The 19,839-nt window shown below is 39.3% G+C and overlaps 2 protein-coding genes across 7 annotated transcripts in view; one reads left to right on the forward strand and one right to left on the reverse strand.

Annotated features, from left to right (window-relative positions):
- LOC117176791 (N-acetylglucosamine-1-phosphotransferase subunits alpha/beta) overlaps positions 1-19,839 on the reverse strand; it is a 118,074-nt gene that overhangs the window by 46,463 nt on the left and 51,772 nt on the right. The window lies entirely within an intron of this gene.
- Positions 7,504-8,163, forward strand: LOC117176562 (piggyBac transposable element-derived protein 3-like). The gene has a single exon (XM_033366817.1). The coding sequence runs from the start codon at positions 7,504-7,506 to the stop codon at positions 8,161-8,163; it is 660 nt and encodes a 219-aa protein (XP_033222708.1).

Consider the following 19,839-nt stretch of genomic DNA (forward strand, 5'->3'; position numbering starts at 1 on the left):
ACAATACGCCAATTAGCACAAATGGTAAGTTCCGACAGTGCCTACAAGTGTGCCTAATGGCCGCTAAATGGCAATACCGGTTTCATATGTATACACCTGGTAGAAGTTTATGTATATAAAATATGTGTTGATACAATGTTATTTTAGCCGAGGCCTCACTTATACATTGACTCCTAACTCATACAGGAATTAGAGAGGGAACTAGGTCAGATTTAAAAGTATACACCCAAACTCCCGCGGGTTGGGAAGGGGGGTGTAACAGATCTTTCACAATAAAAACCCCGAGCTACAAGGCTCCCTTATATGAATCCGGAATTCGTGCTTTCGCAAGTCAGTCGTTTCTAGTCCGGTGCCTGTGATCTGTAGTCAAAGTTCGCCTTCAAGCTCTCTTCACCAACGACCGAAAATCGCCACCAAGTAGATCTTCACCTCGACCCGCCACGAAGCCGCAGAATCTCCTCGGTTTCCTGCCTATCAACACCTTGTTGATTCGCTCGTTTGATTGTGTCTCTACCTTATTCTCGGTACACCATTTCTTTATTTCCCTCCTCGGCATTACCTCCGTAATAGTATATAGTCAGACGTATTGCAACCGAAAGTATGCGACTAGAGATATAGTATATATCTAAGTGGACACTTCCTCCTGAAAGGTCAAGAACTGAGAACTCAGATCGCGGATCGCTGCCGACTGTATTAGTCACCTCATGCAATAATAAAGCTCATGCGTATCAAATGGCACACAGGCGTACTAAAAGATAATACCACAAACGCCAAAATTCTCAGTAAACGATACATAAATATTCTTCCCTCGAGAAAATAGAAACTTGATTCTATAACTTATTGAAAAGCTAAAGCAGTACGTATTAAGTTAAAATCTACCAAGTGTGCCTTGAAAAAACTGACCAAAACATGTTTTTACAATTCGTATCTTGTAAAACTTAACCATACGTTTTCACAAATGTAAATCTATCTTTTAACATGGGGAGGTAGAACTATATAAACCCCGATTCTTTCCTGTATCTTTGTCATTAGTCGCAAGCAGTCATACTGTTCACTTCGATCTATGCACTATCAGTAGTTAACATGTTCGAGTCTTGTAATAAAGTTCTGATGGCTGAGACTGCGGTCGACGTTAATTGAGCTGTTTTAGGGCCTTATATCGCTATATCACTATTGAAACGTGATTGTGCATTGTTTTCATAAAACAAACATCCGGTTGGGTTTCGTCGCAGCCTTACGATATCAACGGGGATCCAATCGACAAAACAACTCTCTCCTGCCCTTTCTTAAAGAAGAAGGTTCATGTAAGTCAATATTTTGTAACTGTTTATCTACTAAACAACCTTTATAATAAACATTTTCTGAATCGGCCTATCTCTTACTCATTTAAAAACATTGAAACTGAGACAGTTCCCGTAAAGCTGATAAGTGACAACGTACACACAAACAAAAATATATTGTAAGGCATTACCATTCTGCCATAATGAGCACTCTGGTAGCTCTTTCTAAATTTCCATTCTACATTAGCTCAGAGATGTTTGATGTTGTAAAGTAATAGCACCAGTAGTTTAATAAATTCAAGATGAGTCCAGATTAAACGTGAAAGGTGACTTTAAAGATTCCAAATACTATTGGTCGATAGATCAGAACTTAGTAAACAATGGCCCCTTTCCGCAGTGTGAACATGAGGAAGAAAGGCCCCAAATTCCGTCCAAAGACCGTTCACAAAATTCGCCGGCATCGGGGCTACGCATGTCGCCTACATTTTCGGAGACTCCGTGCCATCAACCAGGGACCCTTACTCAGCAACGAACAGGAACCTATAGATCAACGAGAACGTTTCACGTAATTTTCATCGATATCACAGATCGCCAGTACCGGCCGGTGACCATACCGGAATTGGAATAAATTGAAGCCTAGCCCCAAAGTTAACGGTGAAAACCCCGAAGATCAGACAAGGGGGATTCAACCGGAGCCGGAGGTCCAACAAGAGCCAGAGGTTCAATCGGAAACGAAAACCTGACAGAATCAATCAGTGATTGAGGTGTGCGTCGGGATGGAGAATAGGAGGAGCCACTATTCTCCTCACGAACAGGGTGTCCGTCCTCTTTTGTATTCCGTCCCTATGTCAGCATCCAAATCATAGCCGGGTTCTGTCCATCATTCTTTAACCTTTAGACGGGAAAATTTTCGTTCAAATCGAGATTCAAATCGAGATCAAATTTAATGCGTTGAGTACGAAAAAAATCGTGAAAGAAATCCTGAAGGCACCCTTGGCCTTGAAAATCACCATCTCAAGGTAATTTTTTTATATCTTAGCGTTATGGTTGGCATATCCATGTTTTTGAGGCGCTGAGTAAGAAAAAAATAGTGCAAAAAATCCTGAACGAAGGCGTGACCTTGAAAATCGATATTTCAAGGTATTGAGCGCATCCAGATAAATGTATAAACCGAGTTTTTAGTCCAGAAAAAATTTTGTTGTTTGACCTTGGAATGACGATTATCAAGGTCAAAAAGTCTCCAGGATGTTTCTCACTATTTTCCCCTTATTCAACGCACCAAATTTTGCCCGAAAACATCAAATAGTTAGTGTGCATTGGGTGGTCGATATTTCAACCACCCCCGTCCTCTAAAGGTTAATCCCTACTGGAACTGCCACAACAACAGCATCAGGTGATCAAACGAGGCTGGGCACGCTTGGATGTGGACCATCCTTTCCCCCAGATATTGGCGGATGCGAACCTCAAGCGCCGCTAACTCGATGAATCTGCTGGGGCGAACAGTTATTTTTAAGCCATTTTTGTGTAACTTATTGGGTTTTAATTACTTTTAAGTCGTTTTGGTGTAACTTCACAGGCTCTATTTAGTTTAAGCTGCTTTTTGTGGCACCTAGAGTGTATAGCTAGTTATAAAATTCCTTTTGTTTAGTATTAATTTCCGGATTACCGAAGTACTTTAAAAGACTTTACATTTCAAGATATAGAACAGTCAAGATATGGGTCGGACCGCTAACCGAACTATAGAATGTCACACAATAGTCCATTCGTTTAAATATTAATATAAAATTGTCAAAAGAATAATGCCGTTTTTTATATATTGCATCTTTACCATCTGTTAAGTTCTACGCTTTACAACTAAAAGTCATATATGGTCTCAATAATATTGTTTTACTGACGAGGACTATCCACGAATAGTCGAAAAGTTTAACCAACCAACTGAACTGTGGGATTTCCCCGTACCACCCACAAACCAACCCGGTTGAGCGGGTTCACCGAATATTAAAAACAATTATAGTATCTTATAGAAACAAAAATCATCACTTCTGGCATGAACATCTATCAGAATTTCGTTTCGCCTATCACACTACCTTAAAAGCTACTCCTGCCTTTTTAAACCTTAGTCACGACCCCAAGTCTATCAATTCTTTGCAGAGACGAGAGGATTTTGAACCTGTAATAGACCCTCAAGCCCCGGAATTGTGGAGAAACCGCTTGACAAAGTTACAAGTTATGAGAGACTGGTTTATCAAGAACCTATACAGCGCCTTTCCAAAATAGTCTAGTCATTACCACCTCCACCGTCGGCAGTTAAGGTTTTTACGCGGTGATCTTGTATTATACCGTAGTCATATTCCATCATCGAAAAGGAAACAAGTAGCGGCCAAACTCAATCCTAAGTTCGTTTGACCGTACAGAATCTCTAAAGTTTTGTCCCCTACATTCTATGAAATTAGAAATCTGTCAAACGATAAAATTAGTAGAATCCATATAGAAGACCTCAAGCCCTACAGAACTTCTGACTTTGATCCCAATCCTGATTTACAGATACCACAGTCATCTTCTTAGTCGTTAACACCGTCATCACCATAGTTGCTCCCGTAGTCGTCATCACCGTAACCCTGGTTACGACCCTACGTAGTCGCCCTAGTAATTACCCAACAGTCTCCCTTATAGTTGCTACCTCACATATTAATTCCTCGAGACGAGGTTATAATAAAGTTGTACGCTTAGCTTCAACGGAAAACAGAGAAAATAGAGACGCTCCATCAAAAGTTGAAATGACAGGAATTAATTGTAAAAAACGAACTGGGGTTTCTGAAAAACTTGAGAGTCCTTACTAACAGGTTACAAGAAGATGTGGAGGAATTAAGGAGTGCCGCTATCGAGAATGGAATGATAGAGGAACCGGACGATATTTAATTCAAGGAAGGTACCCAGGGTTGCATATTGCCGTAAAGTAGGCCGTCACCGTAGAGATGGAATACGGAGCAAGGCAGAGAACTATGGAAGAACCGACTAAGGAAGCCCTCAATTTGACCGGAAAAGATACTAGCGTCATCCTGGAGGTGGTCTTCGATGAAAAGGAGGAGAAATCGGATGCCGTCCTAGAGGAGCGACGAAGACCACCCCAAAGGAAGAGCCCGACTATCCGGAACTCTTCAAGCCTATAATTAGACCCTCTCAATCCTTTTCTCCTTGGTTGGCTATTGAGAACCCCAGTTATGAGGAGTCGATAAGTGGACAGATTCAGGACCGGGAAACTGGTACAGCAGAGAGCGTGGAACCAACATCGGGAATTCAAGGGAGAGGCATCCAATTGTTTGATGATCAAGGAGCTCAGTCCTTGGACGAGGCACCGATATTGAGGTGCAACTTTGTACGACCTCGAGCAAATCCCAACGATTCTCGGAATTCGCGTGTCCGGCCCGCTTCCCAAATGGATGACAGCTCTAACATAGGATAACCTACTTCTCAAGAGGATCGACCAGAAGCCCAGGCGAAGCGAAAGCCCCCTTTACTTCTAGACCTTCAATGAACGTCCTGAAGGTTTTCCTGGAATGGATACTAGTTGGCTGTAGAATACTAAACTTCGTCAGAGATGTTGGTATGGTCACGAACTGCCTCACGGCTACCCGGGTGGTCCGAAGCCGTTTATAAATAAGTTCTGCTGCAACTGCGGGCAGCCCAGAATCACTGTCCGCCAGTGTGCTAGTTGTAATAAACCTAAGGATCAAGAAGGGAAGAAGAAGAATGATTTTTGATGATTTTTTTACAAAAGCTGAAAATGATCTTCGGCATCGCATCGCAATCAGTGTTAGAGGACTCAAAAGTGTTAGCCGGAGCTAAATTATTTCTAACTAATTAAAAGAAGGAAAACCGAGAAGAATGTCTTGCACCCGTGAGAACATACATTGATGAAAAGGAGAGACAATTAAAAATTCTTGAAATTCGGAAACACGTGCTCGTGAGGGAGCGGAACTGTTGGGTAAGTTTCCCATCTTTTCACAAATAGGTTTTACAAATAAACCAAAGGGAAAATCCTATAATTTATTCTATGTATTTGCCGAAACGTCTCAGAAAGCTTTGAGAACGTTGAAATTCCGTAAATACGAAGTATTTTTACTTAATATTAATTTCTTATGTTTTTAAGAAATTCTTGAATTATATGCTGATTGCTGACGTTTTCTATACGTTTCGAAACGTTTTTTGCGAAAATTATAAAAAGTTAAATGAACTATTTCCGATTCTTAAATTGAACTGTTTCATTACTTTAAATGTGAATTAATGTGAAATAGTAGTGAATCGTCTACGACGTTCAACACCAGCTTTTCTTTAGCAGATGTCGAAATGGAATCATTACCTGGTCTATCTTGTACCCAAATACCTCCCAAAATAACCGTTTTAAATGGAAGACTTGCTGCAGCTCTTGACGCAGCAAAATCGAGTGACGAGGAAGCAGTTCATATCCTTACGGCTTGCGCTGATGCTCTAGGAGTCAATCTACGTTCTGCTGTTTTAAGCAGATCTTATATACATCGATTCAGACAAAAATTCAGAATAGAATACATGGAGAAAACTCGAGAGAAAAGTAGAAGTTCAAGGACAAAGCACCCGTCTTACATTGGAATAGCAAATTGCTGCCTGCACTCCCTGCAAGGAAAAAAGCGAATCAACTGCCTAATATAATCACTATAGAAGGTGAGGAAATGATTCTTGGAGCCTCTGAAGCTGAGTCAGAAACGGGGAAAGATGAAGCCTAGGCCGTTTATGAAACTCTTTTACAATGTGATTTCCTTAACGAAGTGAAAGCTTTCTGCTGTGATACGACAGCTTCAAATACTGAAAAGAAAAACGGTGCTTGTAAGTTGCTAGAGGTTGCCATGGGCGATGATAAAATACTGTTTTCTTGTCGTCATCATATGGCTGAAATATACTTTGGTACAACCAGGATTTCTTTCTTCTAACTAGTTAGCGTGGTTTGGGATTCCAACTTTCCATTTTTCGAGAATAAGTCGGCCAGCTTAATCTCGGAAGTTAGAGTGTTGCGATCTCAAACCCATAACTGCGATTCGATATTCCGCGTAAGCTTCAACCATCTTGGAAGTCAAACTTCTCGCGAACCGGAGAACAGCAAAATTTCGCCGAATTAAAGCGGGTGAGAGGAGCGGGCGACCAATGACAGGGCTCGATCCATCCTCCCCACCGCTGGAATGCGCGCGAGGTTGTTCGGCGGTTTAGGAACTGCGAAAAATCGGCAGGAATACCAGATAGTATCTTCTCGACCAAGAAGCGCATCGGGTCACGGGGGACCCTGTGCTTCGACTAACGATCCTCTGTAATTTGTACAAGTAACTGTTTCATAATTAAATTCTTTTCTGTTTCTTTTAAATTCCGGCCTTTTTATTCTCAGTTTCACCACCTTTTATTTAATACTATTTTCTCGCGAATATCAGATCCCAATTTAAGTCCCTTAGCATCCGGACCCTTATGTTAAGTCATCCAGGATCCCAGGATTAACCAGTATCGAGGGTGACTGACAGTTTAGTAGAGTGTCCGCCGGATTTTCACAATTATTGCGGCACAGTCCAAAAATCTGGCGGTTAATCCGTGTCTCGGTCTTTCGGGAGGGCGTGGCGCGATCGCGGTTTTTCTTCCCCCGTTCGTTCGCTTAGGATCGGCGGTTGACAGTCGCTGGGATGTCGACCGAACGACCTATGAAACGGCTCGTTTCGGGAGTTATTACCCTAAGGTGGTTACTTTCGTGCGAGTTCTTCGCGTTTTCTCTTTCGAGTATGGTCCGCGATGCCTTTCGGTTTCCATCCCTTTGCGTGGACCTTTCGGGTTTTGAATTTTTTTCCCTTCGACCGCGATGTCGAAACTTCATTGCTAATACCCTTTAATAATATTTCTTTAACCCACTATGTTCCAGTGATGCCGAACGGCACAGTGCCGGCAGGTCTATTTATGAATTTCTTGGGAACTTTATGCACGCGAGTTCCAGTTCGTGCACGTCCTTTCATGTTCCTGAGGTGCGAAGCAACGTTGGGGAGGAGGAAGCCGGCCTCTCATTCTTTTTACAGCAGTTGTAGACACCACCAATTATGGACTCTTTTTTTGACGTTGACGGTCTACAAGCTTTGCTGGCGTAAGTATTATATTTTTCAGTTTTATTTTATTATAGGTATTTCACTAGTTAGCTGACATGTTTGAGCAATGATATATCATGTTTAGTGAAAAAATTACGAAGGAGGAAATCAAATGCTTCATTGGTCTCATGATTTACTCAGGGTACGCACCTGTACCGTTGATGCACCTATACTGGGATTTCAAGCAAGATTTACACAATGATTTGGTGTCCAACGCCATGAGGCGAAATAGAATGTACACGATCAAGAACTACATTCATTTCGCTGACATTGGGGAGCTCGAACCGCATGACAAAATTTGGAAACTGCGGCCACTGATGGACAAAATGAAAGAAAGGTGTATCGCAAATTTCGTGGCCACAACAGAGCTTCTGAATTATGACGACAGTATGGTGAATTTCTTTGGAAGACGCAACATAAAGCAGTTCATACCAGGTAAACCCATTCGTTTCGGGTACAAGATGTGCTGTCTGAATTCTAGTGAGGGTTACTTGCTCAACTTCAACTTGTACCAAGGTGTTGATCCAAGAATTCCAGATCAATTCAACCAACTTTTTGGAAAGTGCGCAGCCCCATTGGTCGTAATGCAGAATGAGTTTCCCCATTCTATTCAGACTCTGCCCTTTGATTTCTTTTTCGACAACCAATTCATTGGAACGAACTTGTTCACATACTTGAAATTTCGAGGATATTCCGCTACAGGAACGTTTCGAGAAAATCGCCTTCCGAAAACTTAGGATCAGAAATGTCAAAACCAAACTCAAATTGTAAGGCATGGAAGAGTGGGAAAAAGAACCGGAAATCCAAAACCAAACAGAACTTTGCTGGTCTTACCTGACAAGAAAGAATTTGCCAAACAGCCGAGAGGCACGTATGAGTCAGTTCTGGAGAGAAAGGACGGAATACTGTTCATTCGCTGGAAGGACAACGGGGTGGTAATAATGGGCTCGACTGATTTTGGTGTGCAACCGCTTTCGTACATCATGATATATTCGAGGGAGCAGAAAAAAAATGTAAATTGCACTCGCCCGTCTGCTGTTGCCAATTACAACAAAGGAATGGGAGGAACTGACCAAATGGATGCGAATATTGGAGCCTACAGAATTCGTATGAGAAGTAAGAAGTATTACTGGCCAATCTTTACATGGATGGGCCCAGGGCCAGTAGCGCCTATGACCTCACGAGTCAGCCTTGGTTTGCGCTATGACGGCGTTGGACACTACGCCACGAAGACCTAAGAAAACAAGCGGAAGAGATGTGCATTGCAAGTGTGCACATCGCAGATACGAATGACGTGCCATAAATGCAAAGTCGGGCTTTGCGTCGGCTGTTTCATGACCTATCATACAGAGTAAAATAATTCCTATCCTACAAATTCATGATTTACCAGCACTCAGTTATGTTTTGAATAAAGTTTTATTGAAGTCTTAAGAGTCTAGTAACTTATTCAGCCTATCGAAACCCAGTACCGCTTAGCGCCCAGTGATGCTGACGATGAAACCTCAATTACTGAGCCCCCTAGTGATCCATAATTTTTTAGTCTATTTTTACCTAGCTACTAACAGTCAGAGTAAATAACTCTGTACGTTTCAAGCTTAAAATCAAACAAAAATAATCACGGGACATAATGGGTTAATTTTTTCAGGAGAGTTATCACACTTCGCTCTCAGAAGAACGAAAGGAGAAACAGAGAGCGCAAGCTCAGCATTTCCTGTCGCCTGGCAGCGATAAGAAAGAAGGTGGACGGCGGACTTGGGAGTTGATGGAATGCTTGAGTCAGCGGTTTCGTACTTTGAGGTGCATACTCGCGCCTGTGATTAGCGGTGGAGTAACACCTTATGTGAAACTGCAATCCTAGTAGGAGGGGTAAAGTAAAGTAAAACCTCCATACCCATTAAAACTAAGCGCCCTGCACCTTCGGTTGCACATTATCGAATTGTCGCAGAGGCGAGTAGGTCGCCCGGCAGTTTAGCTGTTCTTGAAATACAGTTCGACTCGCGGTCTTTCTTTTCTCGCGTTTTCTTTGCCCGTCTCTCGGTTCTGTCGCGAGACAAAAATCAATTGACGCCAAGAAAAGAGAGACTTCGAATTTATATCAATTTCATTGATTTAAATTATTTTCGTATCATTTACTCTTTTTCTTCAAAGTCTGGGGTGAGTACTATTGTATCAAATCACTGGCTGTTCCTCGTGCCCTATTATTTGGCAGAGTTTCGAGCCTAGTATTCTGTATTCTTTTTTTATTGCTATGTAAAGCTAAAAATGAAAGGTGATATAAGGGTAACTCCTTTTTGTTGTCCAATCACTATCCTTTCTAACTAAACATCAAATGACAAAGGAGCAGCAGAACGATCGACTTCGCTGAAAGATAATAGGGAAGAGGACATGCTCATTACCTTATTAATATGAAGAGCATAAATTTCGCTTTCGAAACAAAGTTTGGGCAGACAACGGGTCCAGATGTTGGCTAAAGCCCTTTACATCCTCAAAATATTCCTCTTCCGAAACGTGTATCTTCTGCCTAGCAGTGATCTAAAGTCTAGCCGTGAAATTTGTATATTTCTAGTAAAATTTCACATTAAAATATGGTTCCATCCACCTCTTGCTGCCAAGCCACCACAGAAAGACCTTCAGATGTTAAAACCAATTCATCTGTTTGCGAAGCAGGATCGAGAAATTTCCACTGCTATATTCGAAAATTTGAGCTTACATCTTTAGTACCTTGTACCGGAAACTGCTGCGGGATAAAGAAAATGAATACTTCATCTCCAAAAATTCAATGAAATTCTTTTCAGCTTGCCAGATAGAAACATTCTTCATTGCAGAAGACGCTTCACACTGGGTGGAGAATACAGCCTATGAAAAAGGGAAGAAAATTGTTTGTCAGCTCAAAGTGGTCAACGATGTTGCAGAGAGAGGTGTCAAATTGATGTCTGAATTCAATGATTTGATAACGAAAGATAAGGATCAAAAACAATTCTCATTGCATGTTGCTAGAGAGTACAGGGAAAAGTTTCTTGACATCAGCACTGCCGTAATTTAGAAGAACAACGTTAACTGCAAATCAAATAAGTCACCTAAAAGCAGTTAAAAGAAGGCGGCTCAGGGGACTTATCCGAAATGCAGTTAACGGCGTTCTTCCAAATCACGGCAGAGCAAATCAACATTATCTCGCGACGCACAGTGGTAGGGAATGTAGACTAAGAAATGAAGAAAGGAATATAAGTAAAAAAATGATTTCACTTCGGAAATCACTAATTATAACATTTATTATTTGAAGAAAAAATTTAACTCATGAATTTACTGAAAAAAATATTCAAAACAATACAATTTGCTTGAATTATTAATGGAATGTTGAAAATAAATAATATTAATTCACTGTTTAAACAAAAGGCAGAAATTTTGAAATAAATTAAGTCTTTTTGAGATAATAAACCGCCATTCCGATCTCAAAAAACAGATTTTAGATTAATTTTCGAGAAAAAAAGATTATTTAAACAAGTAGAATTTATTTAAATAAATATAAATCAACGGAAAAAGATTTGTAAACATTCTAATAGACCTATAGTAATGATTTCCAGAAAAAAGGAGAACAAACTGTTTAAAAGAGTCAATTTCCTGTTAAATGGGAATTTTTTTATTTAAGGGAAGTTTTTAGGGCACCGTAGGGGTGGGTTAGGGGCGTCAAACCCATATTTATAATGGGTCAAATTCTTCGTTGGAAAAGATCTCTACAAGTCTTATAACTTTAATGTCAATTTTTCCCTAACCCTGAACAATTATTCGAAAAATAACAAAAAGTGACTTTTTCCCATGCAAATTTGAAGTCCCAACAGGCACCATTAAAAATCAAAATTAAAAAAAAATAAATACGCGTTTACTTTTTTTGGATTTCGAAACGATTTGGGGGATTGTTTGCATCTAGCATCAAGAAAATTTTTGCAATGCACTTTTGGACCACCCTAATAGGCAATGGTGAACCCTCCTTTCAGTTAGGAACTTGAGTAACCCAGATGGTCCAGGTTAAGGAAATAGGTTCCTGAGAAATGTTGAGCACGAGCAAAAAAGGTCCGGATTATCCGAGCTAAGGACTTGCAGGAGAGGTCCCTAGAGTTCTTTTATTATTTTAAAAAATTATTTTATTCTTATTATTACTCCTGATAGTAGGGACCCTCTTTCCACCGAGAACGAACCAAGCCAGCCCGAGGAGGGGAGGGCCAACCGAGTGGTGAAAGAACGACCACGCCGCTGAAAGTTAAAGCCGGTGGGCTTCGGCTAGGCCCGGGGGAGTTGTAATGAAGTTTTAGAAATTAGGTCGGGATATAAAGAAAACTTCACGGGGTCTCCCCGAAGCCAGAAGCATGTACATTAAAGTCACACGAACGTGTCAAATGAAAAACCCTCAAAACCCTTGTTGTGCACATGGGGTAAAAAATACCCCAGCCAATTTTCAAGTGTGATTTTCGAATACTCATATTGCGAATTGAGACCAGTGCCTCCATCTAGGTATAGTCGAGTATTTCTACTTCAACACGCTGTACATAGTTCAGACCGTTCGAATTTAGCGTGCTCTTAGCAACAGTGCAAGGAAGACGTTTCGAGATACTGGGGTGTCATTCAACCCATATGCACAGTACGCATATTGCTGTGATTAATTTTTAATTTAATTTTTTTATTTATTTTGGCTTATTAGTAAGTGAATAGTGATAATAGTGAAGTGCGAGCGTAATTATTCTTATCCTTCCATTTTTAAATGTGTGCAGATGGCTTATAGTTTGAGGAGTTGGCCTATTCGAGAGCAGTTGAAGGAGGCAGACGAAGAAAGCAATGGCTTCAACGATGTAACTTCAGAAGGTGAAGAGGACAACGTCAGCGAATTCTCAGGAACTGATAGTGCGAGTTCGGGCGAGGAAACGACCGACGAGGAATGGGAGAACACTACGCTTCAAGAGCGTCTTCATCAGTCTCGCGCACGCGGTCGACCTAAATCAACACTGAGAGCGAAGGATGAAAATTATGTTTGGAGCACACGTTTTCCTGAAAGAGCGTCAGGTAGACATTGTGATAATTTTTGTTAATATTTTTTAAATAATTTTTTTTCTTCTTTACACTTTAGCTCGTCTCAGTGATCTTAGTGATGTTCGCGAAAACATAACTCCATCACCGGCTGGTGCTGCAGCAAATTTGAATTCTATTAAAGAATTTTGGGACATTTTATTTCCAGAAGAAATAATAAAAATAATTGTTGAGCACACTAATAATAAAATTGAAGATACGTGTGCTATGCTCATCGGAGAAGGAAAAGATTTGCATAGTTATCACCATCATACAGACGTTCCGGAAATGAAAGCTTTCATAGCCATTCTCTACTATTCCGGTCTATGGAAATCTTCAGACGTAAATAACAATCAGCTATGGAGTAAAATGAATGGCATCTCATTTTATCGAAGTGCGATGAGTCTGCATAGTTTTCTTTTTCTAAGTACGTGCTTGCGGTTCGAGGATAAGGCAACAAGAGATAAGTCAGATAAGTTTGCACCGATTAGAGTCATCTGGGACATTTTTATAAGAAATTGCGAACGTTATTACACGCCTAGCCGCGATTGCACAGTAGATGAACAGCTGTTGGGCTTCAGACGTAGATGTTCATTTCGTTTTTACATGAAATCTAAGCCAGATAAATACGGCGTAAAATTGATGTCTCTCAACGATTCTTCTACTTCTTACATGGTAAGAAAATATGTTTATGACATAAAATACGTCTTTTGTTTGTTATAAATATTTTTGTTCAGATTTATGCGTCGCCGTACTTGGGAAAAAGCAGCACAAAAGAGGTTCCGCAGGCCAGATCCCCGCTTATTTTTTGACAGAGACCAGTGCTTTGATACACAACAGTAATAGAACCTTAACATGCGACAGTTGGTTTACCAGTATTCCTGTCATGGAAAAGATGTTGAAGGAGTCATTCAACCTGCCCGTGACCGGAACAATAAAAAAAAAGCGGGAGATTCCCGCAGAAATGAAAATTGCATCTAAAAATCCGCGGGACACTAAGTTCTGCTCTGCTATTCGCCGAATGTCACTCTCCTTTCGCATACGCCCAAGCCGAACAAAGTCGTTTTAGTAGCACATACTTTCATCTGTTCTTCGGAAATTGGAGAGGACGGAAAGCCCGAAATCATCAATCACTACATCAAAACGAAGGGCGGCACAGATGCGTTCGACAAATTGTGCCACACACACCGTCAGCCGTAGGACGAATCGCTGGCCAGTACGAATTTTGTTTGGAATGCTAGACCAGGCGGCAGTAAATGCGCGCATTTTGTTGGAATGCAAATTAGTTCAGCAAGATGATGATACGAAAATTTCAGCCCAATATTTCCTTCAATGAATTTATATTCACTTGGCAAGGAATCATCTTCAAGAGCGATTTGCGATCGTTTGTTTGCGAGCGGACTTAAAACTGGGAATCGCGACCATTCTGGGCCTCACCACCGAATCGAAACAGGCACTGGAAATAATCCATTTTGATAAACAAATGCGTTGCGCTCTTTGCCCGGGAAGAACTGACAATAAGACCAAGCATGGCTGCCCACCGTGCGATCGTCCCATGTGCTCTTCGCATCGCTCGCCTCTGTGTGTCAATTGCGCATACATTGATTCAGTTATGTATACGCAGGGTCAATATTTATGATCATTTTCATTTAATTTTGCATGCACCTTAATATTTATATGTGAAAAACTGCGAATTATATTATTTCTTTACAATAAATACATACTATTCAATCTACCACGATGTTCGAAATTTTTTCGAATATACATGACTTCATATAGCGAAATAATAATAGTTTTTGAAATGTCAAAATAAACTAATATTTTTACTTTGAGTTGCAGTGTTTCAAGATTTCACTCCCGCAAGAATTTTGAAAAAATACTAAAAATTGAATTTTTGGTGAATTTTTCAGTAAAAAAAAGTATATTTTTGGTGTTTTTCAACTTCAATATTTTTAATAAAATGTTAATATATAAAAATCATTATGAAACCTTTTGGACCACATTTTTCAAGCTTTAAAGAATACCTAGGAATTTTTTTAAAGTCTAAAGCACGAATAGTGCCTCCGTAATTCACCTCCAAAGTGACTGGGGTGGAAAACACCCCATGTGCACAATAAATTACAGGAGGGAGGTGTGCACAACAAGGGTTAAAATATAAGTTACGTAGGTGTTTAGTTAATTAAACCACGGCATATGAAATAGGATAGAATTTATTTTTAATAATGATATTATAGAATTGCTAGACGACGTGCAGAGTACGGGGTAATATTGTAGTAAAATGAAAGGAACCCGACCGAATATAAATAGAGTTGCCTCGAGGACCGGAAAAGACGGGTTAACCATAACCAAAAAAAGAACGACTGGCCAAAAATAAAGAAGGAATAAAAGACAATGGAAAATAGACCTAAGGATGGACTCACGAGATGCTTTAGCGGCAGCCCACTGCCTAAAAAGTAAGTGGACTTTCTTCCATCGCAACTAAGTGCGTTTCTCGCCTCGGTTCCCGATCCGCGTGTAGGGTTCCGTACATTCTCGCGAATGAATTCCGGTGTGACAGGGGGAGGATTGACGGAGACCCCTTCGTGGCTCTAAGCTTGGAGGGACGTTCGACTCAAGAACCTACAATAGTGTTTTTTGCTCACTTGTTGTGAATTCTGTGTCAAATCCATGATGAAAATTTGAGAAGCGTTGTTTCTTTTATTGTCACGTCCCTATAGGCGGTCTTACGTTTCGGTAAAATCTTCTGTTTAATTGCGTCTGACAATATATACTTAAATTTTTATTTATACATGAAATGCTGGTGCTTCTTGATTTTATTCCGGAAATCCCTCATCGATTCTATGCATGAATAAGATTTTCAGAGTGCACGCCACTCTGCTGTTCAATGACAGGGTGGCCACAAGATTAAATATTTCAATTTCCCTGACAATTCCCTGACTTTCCCCTGACATTTAGACGAATTTCCCTAACAGGAAATTCTTAGAAAAGAGAATAAGGTTTCAATAATGTGCCAAGAAAAATAGTGAAACAAGCCAGAAAAATGTGCTTTACATGACAGTATGGATAAATGAAGATCAGACAACTCAGCGGCGCCACTAATGAAAAAAAAATGACTATTCGTTTTTGAGAAAACAGGGCGGCGCTAAGCTTGCCGTCAACTCAGCGGCACCCTCTAAAAATATCATGAAATTTCAAAAAATGACTAGCTTAGATTTTTTTCCTATTTTCTGCTTTACAGTGCGCTATGAATCACTTTTGTAAAATTATTCTTCACCCCTAAATGCTACAAAAACAACCTCCGTATTTGTATCCGAATACAAATTTGCAGACTGTTGCTAAAAATTGTATACATTAACTGTTAGGATTTTTGTGCTTTTTCTTTATTTTCCAATGACATATACATCGCTTTTGTAAAATTAACCCTTATATTAAAAAGCAACACCCTGTAATGAAAACACGTATTGAAACAAGTAGTTATCTACATAGATGGAACTTACTTATAGAATAGTAAAATGTTACTTTCAAGCATAATTATTTCTCACCCCTAATATTTACAAAAATAACCCTCATAATATACAAGCTAAAATTGCAAAATCTTTTACAAAATTATTTTTCAGTCTATGTGATGTGACGGGGCATTATAGACCCCGCACAAAAATAATAACACCAAATACTTATCTGTCAAAATTACTGGGGAAATGAGCTCACAGTAATGAATCCTTATTTTCCTTCAAGCCAACCTCGGAACTCCTGAGTTAAAACCATAATATTGTTTATTATTTTAATATGTTATAAAAACACGCGCAGTGGATGTGAGTCCCGCTACGCACAGGAGTACGGGGAAGCACAGGACCAATCAGCGTCGGAGACTCGGCGCGCTGAATCAATTCAGCGCACCCCCTGGAACAGCAGTAATGAAACGCGACCAGCGTCAAATAAGAATTTCATGTAGCGACGGCGCGCCAACATGCTGCTGGGAGACCAACTGGCGGTAGACCCACTCCCTCTCGGTCCCTCTCACTCCACCAATCTTAGTATAATAATTAAAATACTAGGGGCGCTCCGACTCACGTTTGAGGTGAGCGGAGAAGCCTGTCTCAGCAGTCATTCGTTACTCTGCGCTTGAAGCCAGCACGTGGTTGAAAAATATAATCGAAGGAGTTACTCAAGTAGCTGACTGAATTTCAAAATAATAAACGAAAAGGCAAAACCATAAGATGACAGGAACCATGCGAGGGAATAGGCAGTTGCCAGGTAGAATTTTTTCACTGAATTTGTGTCCATCGTAGTATTATATTGTAATTTAACGACGTGTACCGAAATGGTAGGTAGACGCCTTTGAAATTTGTTAATTGCTGACCTCGGCTAAGGTCATGCTCGTGTATTTGAAAATTTAAATGAAGTATCGGTCGGTATTTGATTGGAACTCCCAGTTCCACGCACATTTATGGAGTCTTCCACCCACTTTTTATAGAAAATTCTTGTTCGGTTCATGCTGATTAGTGGTCACTCGGACCACACCATGCCGCAATGAAACATTAAATAAAATGGCCACTAGCGAGTTGGCAAAAAAGTACCGTGGGAACACGGGTTCCCCACTGTAAACTTCACTACGAAAAATTGCTATTATTAAACATTTATTTCTTATAAAATGAAGTGCTTCAGTGATCTTACACGCTGAACCTTCTTTCGTGCGTCACTCCTTACTCACTCCACTCTATCGGAGCGGTCCGAGCAAAACTTAATTAATATTTCAATTAATCGAAAATTTGATAGTTTTGGTGAAAACTATCTGGCGCCCTTCAGGCAAAGTGTTGGACTCATCTGCGAGTTCAACTAAATAGTAAAATCGATATAAATGACAAATTGGGCAAAAACCAGTCATAGTGTGTATATTCGAAAAATATCATTTACCTTTTTCGATGCATCTTATAATGCCTTTAAACAACTTTCAGCTTTAAAACCCTAAAAAGCAGTCGTGTGACTAGGGATGCTGGGCATCTACATTTACGTGAAATATGACTTAGTTTGATAAGAAGGTCTATGAGAATCTTTTCGACTCTGCTACTATAAAAACTTCTAAAATTTCGAACATATCCAGGTATATCAGTCCCTGTCTTTTCGACAGAGCCAATGCTCTGAGGTATGAAATTGTAGCATCCCCAAAAAATTCCCTTGTCGCAAAATTGGTCTGAATTTGATTGGTAGTAGAATAGTTACATTTTTGGACACCTACCTTAGTGAAACCCATATAAATTCGACCTTATCCAGGTAGATCGGTCACATGATTTTTTTATCGACTCAATATTGTAAGGAATCAAGGTTTAGTATCCCCATCAAACTACCCTTATCGCAAAATTCGTCTGAATTTGATTAGTGGTACACTATGTACATTTCTGTACAACTGCATTAGGGAAACCCATACATGCTGTAAATGATCAAGTTTTATTAACCCCAAAAAACTGCCCTTATCGTGAAGTTTATTTTAATTTTATTGGTATTACATGAAAATTTTGTACAGAACGCGATGCATTTTTTTCGAATGTGATTTGGGCAAATGGTTCTCATAGATAAAAGATCAAAGATAAAACACAGATAAAAGCCAAAATGAATTTTAAAACATACATGTAGATCCCCAGCATCCCTATTCACAAAAGTGGTTTTTAGCATTTTAAAATGATTTCAACTTATTTTTAAAAATAGTTTTAATAACTATATGAAAAAATGAACACACCTAGACTGAAAAATAACTTTGATGAGAAATAATTATGATTAAAAATACCATGTTACTATTTTATAAGTAAGTTCCATCTAGGTGGCCATCGACTTTGTTCAGTACGTGTTTTCATTAAAGGATGTTTCTTTTTTATAGAAGTGTTAATTTTACAAAAGCGATTTATATGGCATACGTTATTGCAGCACAGGGAGTTGATTTTTAAAATAAGGGCTGATTTTACAAAAGTGTTTATATCACATTGGAAAGCAGAAAAATAGAAAAAAGATCTAGCCTAGTCATTTTTTAAATACTTTTTTTCATTATAGGGGATAATTTTTTAAAATAAGGTTTGATTTTACAAAAGGGATTCATAGCCCATTGCAAAGCCGCTGAGTTTTCTGACTTGATTAATTAACTAAAGGATATGTATCCAAACTGTAAATAAAGAAATAACTACAAATAAAAAACGAAGAATCGAATTCTATTTTTAAAGAATGTACGCTGAAAAAATATTGATATTGATATTAGGAAGTGCTTCCAAAATATTATAAAAACATATAAATTTCTATTTTCGCTGACAGCAGCTTCATTTCTCTGACATTTCCCTGACGTGTAGCCACCCTGAATGAGCAATGCGGGAACCGGAAATAATATATAGTTTGTTTGGTAATATGAAGTTATGAATTTTTTAATTCAAGATTAAAGGCTTCTAAACGGTAGATAATTGCATTCAGTAATAAATTAAATGGGCATTTACCCACAAAGCTTGTTTTCACATCAAGTCGTAGCATATAAGTTAGCCTTACAGTGTGTCTAATGTGAGTACGCTAGTCTGTTAATAGTATACTGAAATGCTTGCATTATATGAGTAAGAGTACGCGTTAGAAAATCAGTCCGCGCAAAGAATATTGCAGTGAAAGAGCATGCGAAAGACACCTTCCTAACGATCTGACTGGGGACGGCCAGCCAATCACGGCATAGCGCGGTCAACTGGCACGGAGAGCCAGTCCACCGAAAAACGGGTCTCTCTGAATGTTATTTTATTATTATTATTATATATATTACATTTAGTTCAACTTAAATTCAAAATGAAAAATCATACAGACGTTTGGAGCACCGATTTTTTGGCAATCGCAATGATTGTCAGACTAAGCCTTGCCAGCAAAATCATAAGTTTTCTATCTGTACCTGGAATAACAAATTTTATAATTACTGCGCTTTCATTTTAGATACCGTGCAAGGAACACATACATAATTTATTAATGACAGACTTGTGAATTTATTATTTTAAATCTTATTATTTTCTATAAATAAATTTAATTCAGTAAAAATTTACGAAATGTCACAAAGTAAATTAAAATCAGTTAGGAAAATGAGACAAGATTCTGGAATTGCAAATATTCCACAAAAAATTGCACAGAATGGAGCCTCGTTTATAGAATCATCGCAACTTTGAGCCTCACTCTTTCTTATGGGAAGAGAAAATTATTTAGCTTTTGGCCCGTGCTAGGAAGCACGATATAATTTACGAATAACCTAGGGGTGATTCCATGCAGGATTTACATTCAAAATTTTAATTGACGCGAATTATTTTTTTTAATATTCTTTGATGAAAAATAAAGGACACGTATTTTTTTATTTC

This window comes from Belonocnema kinseyi, chromosome 7 (genome assembly GCF_010883055.1).
Source record: "Belonocnema kinseyi isolate 2016_QV_RU_SX_M_011 chromosome 7, B_treatae_v1, whole genome shotgun sequence".
Taxonomy (NCBI): domain Eukaryota; kingdom Metazoa; phylum Arthropoda; class Insecta; order Hymenoptera; family Cynipidae; genus Belonocnema; species Belonocnema kinseyi.

Bases quoted from the DNA above. Each gene is read 5' to 3' on its own strand.
- LOC117176562 (XM_033366817.1), top strand. From the start codon at position 7,504: ATGTTTAGTGAAAAAATTACGAAGGAGGAAATCAAATGCTTCATTGGT.